Here is a 17177-nt window from a genome sequence, read left to right on the forward strand (position 1 = left end):
TGGTAATCTCTTGTGATTATTTATTTACACTAAAACTGATCCATGTACAGCACAGTTGAATGTGTAGTTGTTGTATAAGCACTTTATGGTGGGGTATTTTCTAATGATATTGACATAATCATTGAAAATAAATTGCATGAACATGATGTAGCACCTTTGCAATAATGCCATGTGTCAAACAGCGGTGATATTAGAGGTAATAGCGACTCAAACATGCGTGTTTTAAAAGTGTGGATAGTTTTGGTGGTTTTAACTCTTCCTAATCCAACTTCATATACTATATATGTACAGTACAGAGCTTCAGTCTGTGGGCTCTGCCTCCACCCTGACGGGCAGATCTACTCCGGCTGCTTCACGTCTAGGTCGAAGCGCACCACGGCGCTGCTCCTGCGGGGCTCGGGGCTCTCCAGCGGAGGGGCTGGTTCTCCTCCAGCAGCACCCTGGGAATGATGATGACTGGGTCCGAGTACCTCGTGCTTAGCATCTCTAGGAGGCAGCACATGGTGTAGACACCAGAGAAGAAGGAGACAGAAAGAGACACGGGATGAAGCATTTCTCTCAGGCGGAATAACACAAGTCAGTGTGCTGAGCACCCCGTGACCGCTCATTCCAGAGGAGATCAGCTTCAGCATCACTCTGGGTTTACTTATCACTAACATCACATACAAATGCTCCGAGGCAATCTTGATACAGAGTGACTTTCAAGTTATATAACTTGGAGAACTTGACTATAAAAGTGGAAAGTTCACATGGAAATGTTCTATTTCAAATGATGCATCTTTAGAGCAATACAAGCCATTGGTTTTAATCTATATGTATGAACTACAGGATGCCATTAGAGCAATGAGGGTCTCGGGGTGTTCTGTGGAATAGTAGCTACCAGAGATAGCACGATGCAAAGTAACAAACCACATTTCAGTAGTATATAGATTAGCGGTACAAATCAGAGTGAAAATCTTTAACATGCACTTACAAGTTCCTTTGTTTCCAAAGCAGAGCCGCTTCCCTCATTCCATTCATACTTAGCCCGCATCTAACACTCAAGCTAACACCTCAAATGATTAAAGACAACATTAGATTGCAGGTCCAACAGAAAACAGTGGCAGCATGCTTCAGATTAAAGAAATGAAAGTCATTATACTACAAACATAGTATGAAACGTTGACCCATGACAACAAGCAGAATGCAAAGTGCTCCATCTCAGTGCATGTACCTGCAGCACACCTGCCTCATAAACAGGGCTGTACTAATGTTTGTTTTTTTACATTTGAAGCTTCTAATAAGGTCTATGAAATAAGCTTCACATTTCTGTCCACATATTTCATAATATCAGCTGAACATTTTGAATTCTGCAAATGGTATTATGCTACGATATCAAGGAAGCCAAATCTTGTTTTGCATCTGTGCAGAAATATAAATGAATTGCACTCGAAAAAGAAGCTAGTCACACATTCGAAAGTCAATTTTGGAGTTGAAATGTCCAAGCTGGTCGCTACAGTACAGCCCTACTCATAAGTGAATGGAATATTGACCTCCTTCACTACAACAACTGAAGAGTTGACTTTAATTAAATGTCTTACGACAACAGATTTCACATAACTATATTCGGTTAGTTGAAAGCAAGAATACACCATTTGAATCAAATTATTAGGTTCAACTTATATTATTGCTTTCAACTAACCTAATACCGGTATGTGAAACTTGTTGAAATAATACATGTAATTAGAGTCGGCGGTTCAGTTGTCTCAGTGCTCCTGACAGCCATGCATTTAGCTGAACTGTGCAGAGTGAGTGCATTACAGCAGCTGGCAGGTTTAAACATGGTGGAGATGTCTGGACTAAACCTGGGCCTCCTTAAGAATAGGCAGCTTAAGGGACCTTACATGTAGGATGGGACGGCAGACACCCCCCCGCCCCTATTCTGGGGTCCATATGGAAGAGAAATATACAGTGCTATTCAGACCAGAGATGAAAAAAACTGTGCCACTGCAATATAAAACAAAAGTAAATCACAACTCCATGAGCATGTATGAATGGGAATGAGTGCATCTGTGGCTCAGGGTCTATTTCCTTTGGCTGTTGTCTCCATTGATTACCTTGGGTCGGGGAGGGCACAGCCCCACAGGTGTTGCTTTAGGGTCTGCACCCAGCCAATGTCTCGGATTGGCTGGCAGAGTTGTACGTAGTGGTACTGTTTTAGCACAACCCTTCAAATGAATCAGAATGTCACTCATTAGCACACCACAGACAGCACACGTATGAGAAAGAACAACATGATGTCAGTAATGTAATAACACACATTTGAGGGGGGGGTTTGCATAAAAGAGCATCATTGAAGATAAGACACATGACATTTGATTCTGGAATAAGGTTCTGAACCTCCTTTGACATGCATGTTGCTCCGTAAATAGGATGAGAATATATCAGAGGCGTGATGCAGGAGTAATATATTCGCTAGTCCTCACATGAGGCACCATGCAGGGCAGGGCAGGAGTCAGAGCTCATGCCAGAATGTGACGCGACTTTTGGATAAGCATAGAAAGAAGTTGTGAGAGCTTCTCTTCCATGTGGATTTATTCCATGTTGTCTGTCACAAAGACAAAGACAGGAGGGAGACAGAAAGCTGCAGCCACTACCCTTCACCATCAACACAACAAAAGAAGCGAGAAGACACTGCTTTTTCTGCTTTTTGCATTTATTTGTAATGTTTCATTAAATACGAGCAAGCAGATAGAAACACAAGCACGTCACAGTCCATTTTTTTGTTGCCCAAGACATAACTTTCTTCACCATACTTTCTATCCTTATTTTCCTAATACCCACAAAGCTAGCACAGGGTGTGTGTTGTGCTAACCACTCTTTACATGTACTGCCCCTACGAGCCCCCTCCCTTGTGTTACATGACGTCCCCCAACCAAAGGCTGCAACATGCTAATGAGTCCGGCCCTGCTCCCTGATGGGGCCCAGGCTCTGATGGAGGTGGTGGTCTCCAACGCCACAGGAGATGAGATGGTGCATTGGTCCGCTCAGAATGAAGGGAAGGATGCTGAGAAGCAGAGCTAATGAGAACAGTGAGGTGTGATGGGGGTTATAGTGATAGGACTAACAGTGCTCTTCTAATCCAAGACAAAGAAAACAATCTTTCTCTCAGACTCTCTAAGACTTAGTGAAAGCAAACCGTGCTTTGTGGAGACTCCAACACCGAGCCTATGTCGTCTGTATATAAATATATTTAAACACAAGAGAGGTTATAGTTAGTTTCATTTTAGTGAGGGTACAAGTTACCTCCTGTTCCCGTTGTCTTTAACGCATCCTAAAAAGGTCATTAGGAATAAACCAGAATTTATAAATGGAGGCGTTACAGTTTATTTTGGTATGTTCGACTAAATACGTCTTCGCACAAAGACAGCACCATAATGTTACCCGACAAAGCAAAAGTAAATCCAGATTCAATATTCCTTTTAACCCTCCTGTTGTCTTCGTATTCCCCCCCCCCCCCCCCTTACTTTGGTGTCCGCCGTCAAATTTCACCGGTCCTGTTTTAACTGCTATTACATTAACACAAAAAACATTAATCATCACCAAATGTAATTTAACACCCTTTCAAACTGTACATATGGTATCAGAGTACTGGTACACATGAAACACTGCAGTACATATACAAAGAACAGACACTGAACATGTACTGCGTGTGCCAGGTGTGATCCATGTGGGGGAGGGGCACATAAGAGCGGGACATGTGTCAAATTGATCTGCATGCGTGTGTGTGTGTGTGTGTGTGTGTGTGTGTGTGTGTGTGTGTGTGTGTGTGTGTGTGTGTGTGTGTGTGTGTGTGTGTGTGTGTGTGTGTGTGTGTGTGTGTGTGTGTGTGTGCCAGGTGTGATTCACATGGGGGGATTGGGCACATAAGTGTGTGTGTGTTGTATCTGATCCGGATGGTTACTAATTCCTTTTCTTTATGGCGGTCATGTTTGAGCGGGAACACCATGGTGCTACAAAGTTGACTAAATCATCCAAAATGCAATGAAAGTGGTGATCAGCAATGTATATGTTCAAATGTCTGCTGTGAAGGATATCATGAAGCCTGAATGCAATCGAATGTAAAACTAAAAAGTTATGATTGATGAAAGTAGTACATCGGTCAGATTTGACCCGAACACAACAGGAGGGCTAAATAAACTAAACCAGCATACACTCGTTCTTTGGACAAAACAAGTGGATCCACATTGATTCAGAAACAAAGAGTGATGCACATTGGAGTCCAAAAATAAATCAGTTACACTTATCATCATCACTTCGCCCTTATTATAACAAACTACTATAAAAGAAAAGCGATAAAACGTCTTATACTTGTAAAAAGATTGTAACAAATGGCAGTGATTTGTTCATGATTTATTAAAAAGGTCAATCTGTGCTTCATCCGTACATCTCCCTCTGTAAAGGCTATGGAGATGAAGCATTCATATCATCTGTCCGCTGTCGTCCCATGAAGAAGCCACAAGCAGGTGTGTGTTGTTAGCATGCTACTACGATAGCATAGCTGCTACTGCGATAGCATAGCTGCTACTGCGATAGCATAGCTGCTGCAAAGCTCTGCAGAGGGATCCGTCTGGTTAAGAAACACAACGATGTGAGTGATGGCTTTGGACTGACAGCGCTATGAGCTCGGCTGATCGGGTCCAACCTGAAACCCGTCCCTTGAACTCATCCCTCTCTAATGCTGCGGAGACACGTTGGACGCTTTAACGCATGCTAAATGTCACTGTCACTGCTGCACCACAGTATGTAGGGTAGATGCAGGCAAATGACTGGTGTCTAATGCATCGTCAGCAGCATGACCCAGATGGTTGGTGGCAGCACAGTGGGTATTACAAACTAGCCTTGAGTGAAATATAACTGGGCTGATGGACTGCACATGAGAGCAAAAGCTGAATAGGATATAGATCAACTAAAAACAATGTAGTGTTCATCCACCAGGTGAACATGAGACATTGAGCACATTGAACAGAGCGTTGTGGTATGGAGCTGTGCCATGGACAGAGAGCAGAAGCAGAGACAGAGCCGAGACACACCGAGCCTGAGCCACACTCATCACTAACCAAGCGGGACATTTATCAAGGATCTTCCAGAGGTGTTGTTCATTCAGCAGACTGAATCCAAAGGGCCAATTATCTTTTCTCAAAGATCCTTGATAAACTCGACAGAGCATCTGCTGAGCCGATCAAAGGCAGCCCATGCAACCACAGCCATCCATTGCCTTGCCTAGGCAGCCAGTAGCCATGGCAACCTGGAGATGGAGGCGAGCAGAGTGGGGGTGGCATCAAATGGAGGAGGAAGAGGATGCCCCGCCCACTCGTTACTATAGCGGTGTGACGTAGCATGAGGTGGGAGGAGAGGTGGCATGTCATGTCTGAACCCCGACATCTTATTATTCGTATAGAAATGAGCCAAGAGGTAGTGAAGGAGGACAGAGGAGAAGGATGAGTGACGGATCGATCAAAGGAGAGAGGAAAGAAGGAAAGGGAGGTAGTGAAGGAGGACAGAGGAGAAGGATGAGTGACGGATCGATCAAAGGAGAGAGGAAAGAAGGAAAGGGAGGTAGTGAAGGAGGACAGAGGAGAAGGATGAGTGACGGGTCGATCAAAGGAGAGAGGAAAGAAGGAAAGGGAGGTAGTGAAGGAGGACAGAGGAGAAGGATGAGTGACGGATCGATCAAAGGAGAGAGGAAAGAAGGAAAGGGAGGTAGTGAAGGAGGACAGAGGAGAAGGATGAGTGACGGGTCGATCAAAGGAGAGAGGAAAGAAGGAAAGGGAGGTAGTGAAGGAGGACAGAGGAGAAGGATGAGTGACGGATCGATCAAAGGAGAGAGGAAAGAAGGAAAGGGAGGTAGTGAAGGAGGACAGAGGAGAAGGATGAGTGACGGGTCGATCAAAGGAGAGAGGAAAGAAGGAAAGGGAGGTAGTGAAGGAGGACAGAGGAGAAGGATGAGTGACGGATCGATCAAAGGAGAGAGGAAAGAAGGAAAGGGAGGTAGTGAAGGAGGACAGAGGAGAAGGATGAGTGACGGGTCGATCAAAGGAGAGAGGAAAGAAGGAAAGGGAGGGAAAGTGGAGAATAGATGGAATGTGTTGCAGCCTCTGTGTTTGTTTCCCCGACAAATAAGAGATCAAAGTAGAAGTATGCTCAAGGATGTTTACTCTTTTGCCTCGGCCAGTTTGTTGTTCATCTCTTTACTTTTCTCCTTGTCCCCCGCGGCGGGCCGGCTCTCGGGCAGGCTCTCCGAGGTGGTCTTCTTGGAGCCCCTCAGTGCGGCGCTCTGCTTGTCTTTGGCTTTCTTCCCTGGCTTGCCCCGGGGCGCCTCCAGGCCGCTTGGGCTTAGTGCGCAGAGCACTGTACCGGTCCACCTGAGGGGGGGGGCAAATGCATTCCTGAGCTGTAAGGTATGGCTGGGCATTTCTGAGAGTGTGGTGAACATTTTAAATACATTGTTTATGGTTTTGTTCAACTAATCGATGATAACATGCACAATGAATACTGACGAGGTACCAGGACGCACGGTTAGGTGAAGCGGAGCCCTCCGTCACAGTGCGCCTGCTCAAAGACCTCACATATCACGCTGACAGAACTACATGTCATGATAACAGGCTCCAACATACAACAACAATAACAAGTCTTTAGGAATCCTACGGGCACACACAGGGGCCAGAACAATTACGCTAATAGCCAACACAACATCACATGTTACTTGTTAGACGCTTTTATCCACAGTGACTCACACACTCAACACTGTGGGCAATCAACGACATGCTGACTGCAGTGGGGTTTGAACCTGTGACCCCCTGATCCCAACAACAACGCATTAGGCCACTGCGCCACAGCATCATTTGAGCCTCTAACCACTAATATCATTTAAATCATTTTTAAAAATAAAACCAAAGCTTTAAAAGCCTATACTTTGTATTTTATATCTATATTGTTAACTTACATTAACATAACTGTGGGTAATCTGTTCGTACAATATTCCTAAACTTTCCTTTGAGTTGTTGATGAGAAGTAATGCTTGAGTTATGAAGGTTTATCTACGTTTTATCACCAACAGATCGACTGTGAGACTTAACACTTTCCCTGTGAGGCATCTACACAAAGTACTTGTTTCCTCGTTGGGTCCTCGCTGACTTGTCTGAGTGTTTTAGGAGGACAGGGTTCGTGCATCACCAGCGCTGTCTTCAGCTCAACGATGTCAACACATTGAGTATATGAAGTTTCATAAATAGAGGAGTTGCATGGTCTTATTTACCACAGAATGTGTATACTGTAGATGTAGTATGCACTTGTTTCCCCATTTTCCAGAGAAGTGGTTAAGATAAGGGCTTCCGTACAGAATGCCTGAGTGCATGTGACTTAGATGATGTGACTTAGTGCATGTGACTTAGATGATGCCTGAGGTTGGGTTGTTCTTCCACATAGTCCACATAGCAGCATGTAAAGATGTCCTCTCCTGATTTACTTTGATTAAAGTTGTGTTAAATGAAATGTGTGTCCTCACCTGTGTGATGGGGTCCATGTAGGGCTCGCTGTACAGGCTGCGTATCCTCCTCCGGTCCAGGGCCTTGTGGTCCTTGTTGTCCAGCCGCAGCGGGGCCTGGCCCTTGTAGGTGGCGCTGTAGCTCGTCTCCAGGCTGGACTTCTCGTCGGGGGGGAGGTACTGGGACCGGGCCCGGATCATCTTTGTGGGCTTCACATCTCTGTAAGCCTTGTACTCAGACCTGCGTGCAGAAGGAAGTCAGGTGTCTTTCAGAATTGTAAAGAAGGCTCAGATTAGACTGCTTCAAACATTTCTGTGAAAGCTCCAGAAAACATGTTGCAGACGTTCACTTCAATAGTTTCAGACCAACAGTGTCTAATTATTAACACCAATAAATATGATTATGTTTATTTTAAAACCAATATTTACAATATATATAACATTATTATTATTTGCTGGCTCATCATATATGTTAAACATATTGCATGTTGTACTCGTTGTGATATCCCTGGTACAATTACCCCTATGCAAATGAGTCACTGCCCCTGGTGTGTATGTTGCTCTATTGTTGTTGGTGACCATCGAAAGAAATGTTCTAATAATAGATTTTATTGCAGACAGAAAGACACCCATTTTGTAATCCCTGACTGTAGGGAGGATGTGAACTGGTGCACCACCCTCTGATGCGGTGATATTCTGTAAACCTCACACAGCACTTCTGAGGAAGGTCAGCAGAATGCCAACACAGAGCGCTGTGCAGCATGCTGTCTTCTATAAATAGAGTGAACATATAAAGCTCTGTGTCAGTGGGGAGACAAGCAGGGACATATGGACAACTGAAGCACAGAGGACACCAGCAGCTGAGTGCCAGGTGTATTAAAGCTATTTACATGTGCATCATTCTCTCTTCCTTACCTACCTCTCTGCAGTGTACGGTATTCCTACATCTTCCATTCAGGCCACATGTTTGAACGGCTGCAGAAACGTTGCTAAATGTTACTGCCTGTAGGGCTGGTTGAACTTTATAAAAAGGTAATCAGGTGATGCTTCTGAAAACACAAGTCTACACACCCTAATATTAAGGAGAGAAGTTCTGACTGTAACTAACACTTGTATGAACACATATGCTCTCATGGTGGATTTGTCTTTACATGACAGAAATGGAACATGTGTATTACCAATAACGTTGCTTAGTGTAATGGTAATTGGTTACATTTGAATGAATGTTAAAGCATAGCAAATGTTCACCATCTGTACACAAGTAAACCATGGCTCTCGTGCGCTAAACCAAACATCGTCTCCTGCAGTGTGATGAGTGTGCTGTGATACAGGCAAACAGAGCGCTCTGTGTCTCAGCTGGGTCAGGTGACACCTCTCAGGTCTCCCCTGTGACTCAGGGCGCAACACACACACACACACACACACACACACACACACACACACACACACACACACACACACACACACACACACACACACACACACACACACACACATCAATTCCCCTAACGTTGCACCAAGCCTCCGTAGCCAAGGTTCAACGAGAAGTGTCCCTGCAGCAACATCAGCAGAGCACAGGCTGCTGTACGAGAGCCTCACAACAACAACAACAACAACAACAACAACAATGAAGGGATGGCATCAATAACAGCCTTGGAGAACATGGGTGTTCCTGTGTAATGCATGTTCAGGGACAGGTGTATCGATGTAACACGTGTGCACGTGTGAGAACAGGGGCTGCATCTGATGTATGCCTCACGCTGTGGAAGCTGGGCTCTCACCTGATGTGGGAGTGAGATGATAAACAACAGGAAGCATGCACATTTATGCTTTAGGATTTAGGGTTTGTTGTGTGGTTCTGGTCCTTAGTCATACCTTTCCATTCACTGTTGAGCCACTGGTAATATCACTTTTAAAATACTAACTATCATAGTATCCAAACTAATTGAGTCTGTAGCATGCTAGCGTCTCTGAAAGGCTATCTGTATTCTGCCTTTCAGACGACCTGTTAGCTAGCATGCTAACATGATGCTAATCAGCATCATGTTAGCTAGCATGCTAACATGATGCTGATTAGCATCATGTTAGCTAGCATGCTAACATGATGCTGATTAGCACTTAACACAGAACTACAGCGTCGATGCAAATGGCATTGCTTTGGCAGGTGTTTGGTCATCAACCAAAGCATTGGACAAATGAAGATGCCAACCTGAAACATATGCATTTCATGTTGTATACATTTCATATTTTGTTCATCTAAAGTTTCAACAGTATATCAATAAAGACAGCTGACATTTACAAACTATAAAAGACGTTCAATCAAGATTTAAATGCTTAACCTTAGCATCTTATTTTCATTTAACTATATAATTGGTAAATTGGATCAATCGAAACTTTGTGCACTTTCAGGCGTTAACATTTAAGCTGTTGTACCTATACTGTATAAAGCAAGCTGCTGGGGACAGCGACGTGTCTGCTGGGGACAGCGACGTGTCTGCTGGGGACAGCGACGTGTCTGCTGGGGACAGAGACGTGTCTGCTGGGGACAGCGACGTGTCTGCTGGGGACAGAGACGTGTCTGCTGGGGACAGCGACGTGTCTGCTGGGGACAGAGACGTGTCTGCTGGGGACAGCGACGTGTCTGCTGGGGACAGAGACGTGTCTGCTGGGGACAGAGACGTGTCTGCTGGGGACAGCGACGTGTCTGCTGGGGACAGAGCGGAGGGGAAATCACACAGTGATGACATAACTGGACTGAAGTCCATTTAATGCTGTGCTGGGCCAAGAGGCACAATGTAAAGACAGGTTGCACAACAATGTCCAAGGCCAAGGGGGGGGGGGGGGTGTGAGTGAGAGAGAGAGAGAGAGAGAGAGAGAGAGAGAGAGGCAGATTGTGAGGCACAGTGTGACACAGCGGCCTGTACTGTAACATTGCTGTTCTTCATGGACATACAGTACGACTGTAACAATAACGCCTGTGTCTCCGAGGCCAGTGTGTACTTGGTGCTTACAGCATTTAAAAGTGAGTCTTCTGAATGGATATCATGTCGCAGTTACTGTAACACGCATACAGTCGCATTACTGTGCAACCGTGAAAGTTCACTTAAGCACACACACACACACACACACACACACAGACACACAGACAGACACACACACACACACACACACACACACACACACACACACACACACACACACACACACACACACACACACACACACACACACACACACACACACACACACACACACACACACAGAGGTAAAGAGCATTCCTTTCCATTGGCCGGGATTCTGCGATCTCTCTGTATGCAAACATTTAAAACAAATGTTTGTCTCACATTGTAAAACAATGTTGTAGATAGGTTCTCTTGGTTATTCTAAAACCTCATCGGGTGCCTGCAGGTTTCCTTACAGTACTGTCCATTAATCATTCATCACCATGGATAGATTGGTAGATAGATGTTCTGACTACCAGTGCACTTCCTGTGTCCGTCTACAGCACAGGGCTGTTCACCCACCCGCTGCTGCACAGAGGGAGATGGTTTGCTTTTCCATTTCCTATAAGTTTACTGATAATAATTGCGTACATGTTGCACCTCGAGGGTCCCACATACCAAGGGTGAACGGATGAACTGTTCAGAGATTGTTTATTTTCTCTTGTTCCTTTGCAAATAATTCTCACGGTGTTCTTATTTATTGAATTTCTTTGTGCACACATTTATTCGGAACATTTTTAACAAATGATACCAGGGACTACATTGGCTATTGGTGATGTGTCCTCAGTGTCCTCAGCATAAAGGGCGTCTATGCTGGTCAGAGTTCAGCAAGAACTGCCGTTTTAACTGGACAAAGTATCTTATATAATTCATTTATATCCAGAATCAAATCTGAAGACATTTCCTGTAAATTAACTGTAATCAGATATAATAAATCAGATTACATCGGTTACGTAAGAGGCAGAGCTCTCAATTGAAGCAACACATGCATACTGGACCCTTCACTCTTACAGCATGTCACACAACTCAAATGAACTGGTTTATTTTCGGGGAGCAGAAAATCCCAGCAGTTTCTCTGCCAGAGAGCTGGTCTGGAACATGTCAGATAGCAACCCGCTGTGTGTTCAGAATGGGTTTCTGCATTCTCTGCTTGTCAGTGGAAACACGAGGCTCTACTGTATAAGAGGATCATTTTTTTAATCCATCAAAATCCATTGGCCTCTTTACAGTGGACTGTCTGCTACCAAGAGTTCTATGTAGGTGCTTTAAATTAGCGAAACAGACAAACTCATTTCAGTTGAAGACGCAGCCTTTTCTGGAACATTCCTTGTGCCAATTCTCTTGATAATTCTTTACGTAATTTCTTCTTTGTCTGTCTTTTATTAAAGGCGTCACATAATGGTAAAGAAATACTGCTGACAAGATGAAGAATAGCCTTTGTCTTTACAGCAAGGAAAGGAAACAGAAACAAAGACCTCAGCTGCTGTCTGAAGCGTGTGACTTTCTCAAATGCAAGAAGTGGCCTTTAAGCACACTGCAGTGAGTCGGTGGCAAGATGAAGGCCAGGACGTGTGATTAGAATGCTGCACCGATGCAGGCTAGAAAAGAAACAGTTAACAGCGGTTGGCAGAAAAGAACTATAGTTGCCTTTAGCGTTTCCTTCAGTGAGAGAAAGAGTCTTTGTGCTCTCTGTGGATCAAGCAAAGGAAAAGGGCTGAGGGAACAGGACTCAGTAACTGACCCGCTGCAAACCAGTACAATGAAGCTGGCTTTGAATAGACAGAGAACATGGCTCCCTGATCAAAGTGGGGAAGTTCATGAGATCTTTCTAGAGGGTCATCAAGAATAACTTGTATCCAATGACCTTTGACCTCTCTGTCTGTGTCTGTGTATTCTCTTGTTCCGATTAACCCAGCCACATCTTTTTTCTTGTTTTGTATCTATATCTACGCCGGGGTCCGGAGTCGAGGCTGATCCTCTTGCTGTAGTCCTGTGCCCTGGATCCTCTATCCTGAGTTCTGGATTAAGTCGTGGACTTCGGGTCGTGGCTGAACCTGTCTCTGCGGTCCTGCCTTGGGTCTCGTCATGCTGCTTCCCTGATGGCTTCCACAGGATTGTAGCTGACATCCTCGTGGATTCATCTTCTTATTACAGACACATGCATTTCCTAACATTCGGTCTCTATGCTGTAAAATGTATTCTCTCTTCGATTTACACACGGCATCTATTGCACGTCTGTCCGTCCTGGGAGAGGGATCCCTCCTCTGTTGCTCTCCCTGAGGTTTCTCCCATTTGTTCCCCTTAAACTGGGTTTTCTCTGGAAGTTTCTCCTTGTACGATGTGAGGGTCTGAGGACAGAGGGTCTAAGGACAGAGGGTCTAAGGACAGAGGGTCTAAGGATAGAGGGTCTGAGGACAGAGGGTCTAAGGACAGAGGGTCTAAGGACAGAGGGTCTAAGGATAGAGGGTGTGGTTTTTCTCATACTGATATTCTGAACAATCTGTGCTGTTGTATTTGCTGTAAAGTGTCTCTACTGTAGGCTATTTTTATTATATGTACAGCACTTTGGCTCCACCAAACATCGTTTATAAATGTGCTATATAAATAAAACTTGACTTGATTTGATTTGAAAGTCACTTCCTGCTACAGAGTCTGTATACAGTACACTGGCTAAATAAAACCTACACATAACTACTGTAAAAACAGCCCAAATCAGACAAGATATGACACCTATTTAATACATTTCTTATATATATATATATATATAGAAATGTATTAAATAGCTACCTATAAATAGAATGCACATTTTTTGATTCTCAGAGTTTTTTGTCATATTTATATGACTTACTTTTTGGTAAAATTAGATTTCTTTTTATGTTACTTAATTATTTAAAGGTTTTTCTTCAAATGTATTAAGAACTTTTATTAAAAAATGTTTTAAATATTTCCTTTTTTAAACTAAATTCAACGTGTTGTGTTTCTGCATGAACCTTTATATACTGAGAACAAAGTAAACCAATCGTAATTGTTCTCATCCATATTGTGTTGAGAGATTTAAAGCAAATTGTAGTTAAAAACTAACAACAATAAACATTTGTGTCCGATGTTTTGTGTGACAGTGGAACACATACACTTAAAATATCCATCAACTCTCTAAATATTTTATTCATATAATTAGATATTATATATAATTATTGATTCAAACAAAATGGACCAGATCAAAAGAAGGTCATGCCTTGTGTTTTTAAACTGCAGTGATGGTCTTGTGTGATTATGTGTAATAATGACTAAATAATAATACAAATCATATCAAAAAGGTGTGTGTGTGTGTGTGTGTGTGTGTGTGTGTGTGTGTGTGTGTGTGTGTGTGTGTGTGTGTGTGTGTGTGTGTGTGTGTGTGTGTGTGTGTGTGTGTGTGTGTGTGTGTGTGTGTGTGTGTGTGTGTGTGTGTGTGTGTGTGTGTGTGTGTGTGTGTGTGTGTGTGTGTTTGTAGAGAGAAATGTAAATAGTGAGATTAGGACTCAGTTGTGGAAAGACAAAGAAACATGCACTGAATCTAGATCACAGCAGAAATATAAAGAAACAAACCAGCGTTAAGTGTGACACGGATCACAGACAGTATATCATCTCACTCAAAGCAACAGGCTTCCCTGAACCATAATGCAACCAATCACAGCCTCAGGAAACATGCGTTCAGTCACAGTGACGTGCATGACTGGATCTTCATCCATCCACCAGCCGCCATCGCCCTCTGAACGTTGCATGGCAGCACAGAGAGGACCCTCGAGGACCTGCACACGGATCCACCCTGACCTCTCCATTCCACTGAACCACCTTCGAGGTAATGATCTGCAGTCTGTGGTAATGACTGCCACTTCCTGTGTGCACGTTCAAGAGGAAGCTTTCAATGTGTCTGTAACAACTGTTTCCTAAGATCAAGTGATACATGAGTTCACCCAACCTCAGGGAAGTCTGAAAATGATTCAGGTAAACTGGGTCATGCACTAAAACCATAGATCTTTGGGGAATGTTTGCTTTGTTTCAGGAAAACAATCTGCACTTTGAGGACTTGCTGCGTAACCATGTGCATTATATCTGCTCATTTCAAAGGAATTGTATAACTTCAGTTACTTAATCAGAATATATTATAATGATATGGGAATTATAGTATGATTCATGCATTACCTTAAGTAATGATAAAATAATTATTGCTAAATAATGTTTTCTGAGAGACGTGTAACCATAATTAAAGAGTGCTTTACTTTGTGAATGCACTGCAAGTGTGTTTGAAATGCGTCATATATAAGGGCGTCGTAGAAAGGTGTTGCAGCCGTACATTAACATTATTAATTATACATTTCAAAGTGTTAATGAATTTAAACATTGTGGAGGGTGTTGCAGTTTTTCTCTTACTGCAGTGGGTCCACATAAAATATTACTAGTACTAAAGTGGGTTTCTCTTCTATTTTTGTAATAGTATGTTGTGAACACTCTCCCCTGACAGCAGAAGGATTGATGGAGAGAGGCATTTATATCATGCAGAAAGATAACGACCTGTTTGGATGATTTCTATTTTTCCCTACTTTATACTTCTCCACATGTTGGAAGCCAATATTATAGCCTTCTTTTTACTCCACTACATTATCTGACCGACAGCTTTAGTTACTTTACAGATTATTAGCTATTACAAAATATTAATAAGATATGAATTATAGGCTATATTATAATATAAGGCATCAAGCAGCAACATACTGAGTCATTTAAATTATTACCACAACTTTACAGGCTGTGTTAGACACAACAATGCATCAATAATCATAATCCAGTTATTATAATATATGATTCCGAAATGGTGTCATTCGTATAGTACTTTTACTTTTAGGTACTTATATTTAGATGCCAATACTTTTGTACTTGCACCTAATGCTGCGCTCACACCAGACGCGATGCGATGTTTGGGGCGGCTCGATTACATGTCAAGTCAATGCAGAGATGCGGACAGACGCGAATTCGCTCCGGTGTGAACGCAGCATAAGTAAGATTTTGATTACAGGACTTTTACTTGGAGTTTTTTTCATATTTAGTTTTGCTAAGTATCTCTTCCACCTCTGGGTGTGTACAGTATAACACATGTTGACCCTGCTGTGACCCTGGACAGACTGACAGGGTGACTCACGTGTAGGAGCTGTCCCCGGTGATCTCCTCTCGGATCTGCCTGTTCACAGCATCCACCGGCCTCCCCCGGCCCTCCCCATCCCCCTTCAGGACCACAGTCTTCTGCCCCTCGGGTTTCTTCTGCCCCTCCGGTTTCTTCTGCCCCTCCGTTTTCTTCTGCCCCTCCGGTTTGCTGGCCTTCTTCTTGGTCTCCAGCAGACACCAAGAGTCCTTCTCCTGCAGCTGGTCGGCGATAGCGCTCTTCTCCACCCCGCTGTCCGCCTGTTTGGAGTGCCGGGGCCTGTCCGGAGCGCGCTCCCCGGCGGCGGGCTTAGGTATCCAGGGGTGGTCGGACTTTTTGGGGATCGGCCAGGGTTTGTAGTCCTTCTGGTACTGGGTCACGCTGTTGAACGGTGTTTCCGGCTCGTGGTACTCGTTCTTGGGTTTACAGCTCGGTTCGGGTCGCACGTTCCAGTGCTTAAAGTCCTCGCGCATTACCGAGCTGCACACGCGCTCCTCGGACACGCACCTCCGCGGGGGGCGCGCGGCTGGCTTGGTGCGAGGTGTTGTGCGAGACGGCTGCGTATCTATGGTGACCCGGGCCTGGTGCGCGTGCAGCGGCGGCTGCAGCTGGATGTGCTGCAGCTCCGATGCGTCCGTGTACTTGGTGAACACCAGAGGCACCGCAATGTCAGCCTTATCCAGCTGGTTCCAGAAGCGGGCCATGCAGCACGCCCTGCTGATACAGGGCCACGCCATGGTGGGCTACGGAGCTCCACTACAATGCACTGTGCAGGGGCCAAACAGAAGAAAATATGTCTCCTGAGCTGAGAGAAACGAGATGTCCCTGCGTCAGGCTGCAAGGAGGCCAGCGACACCTTTTGACGTCAGATGAGGTTAATCAGTAAATCCATTTTGCATCTAAAATAGACAGATTTATTTTGCTACAAAAACAACCGTTGCCTAGTGCCGTGTTCTCCGCTGCTGTCGGTCCCTCTCTGTCTGCTACATCACTCCCTGGCAGGACTGCAACGGAAAACAGCCCCGCCCTCATCCTCAGCATCCACAGACACAGGAGGATCCGCGGAGGAAAATGAGTCCATCAGCGAGAATAACAAATAACTTCCGGTTTAACCCCCATTGTAAAGACTTTAATAACGCTCTTTTTAAATGATCTTATTATAAATAGCACACAACAAGATAGCATTATAATATATATTGGCTATATGTCATTATATTCTATGCACATTCTCTTCACGTCGCATATGTGAAGGCATTGACGCGTGCTTTTATTTTGAAATTGGGCCATTCATTTCCGCTATAACGCTGCTAAACATGGTGAGCTTGACGTAAATTAGGTGTTTTTTCCTTCGCTCACTGCGTATCGTTTCGCCATCACTTTTCTACTGTTTCTCTGAACGTGTGGATATGTATAACATTAGATACAACTAGAATTAGAAAATCAGTGGTCAGAAAAGAGGAGAATATATCTGCCT

At 44.1% G+C, this 17177-nt stretch overlaps 1 protein-coding gene across 1 annotated transcript; it reads right to left on the bottom strand.

The window, feature by feature from the left end:
- map6a (microtubule-associated protein 6a) lies at positions 1-16747 on the bottom strand. The gene is given in 6 exon segments (XM_034099232.2): positions 1-486; positions 2097-2207; positions 6198-6359; positions 6361-6404; positions 7547-7766; positions 15704-16747. Coding segments are annotated over 6 exon segments (1422 nt in total). The 5' UTR covers positions 16441-16747; the 3' UTR covers positions 1-338.
- Between the last annotated feature and the right edge of the window lie 430 nt (positions 16748-17177).

Source organism: Pseudochaenichthys georgianus, chromosome 14, assembly GCF_902827115.2.
Source record: "Pseudochaenichthys georgianus chromosome 14, fPseGeo1.2, whole genome shotgun sequence".
Taxonomy (NCBI): Eukaryota; Metazoa; Chordata; class Actinopteri; order Perciformes; family Channichthyidae; genus Pseudochaenichthys; species Pseudochaenichthys georgianus.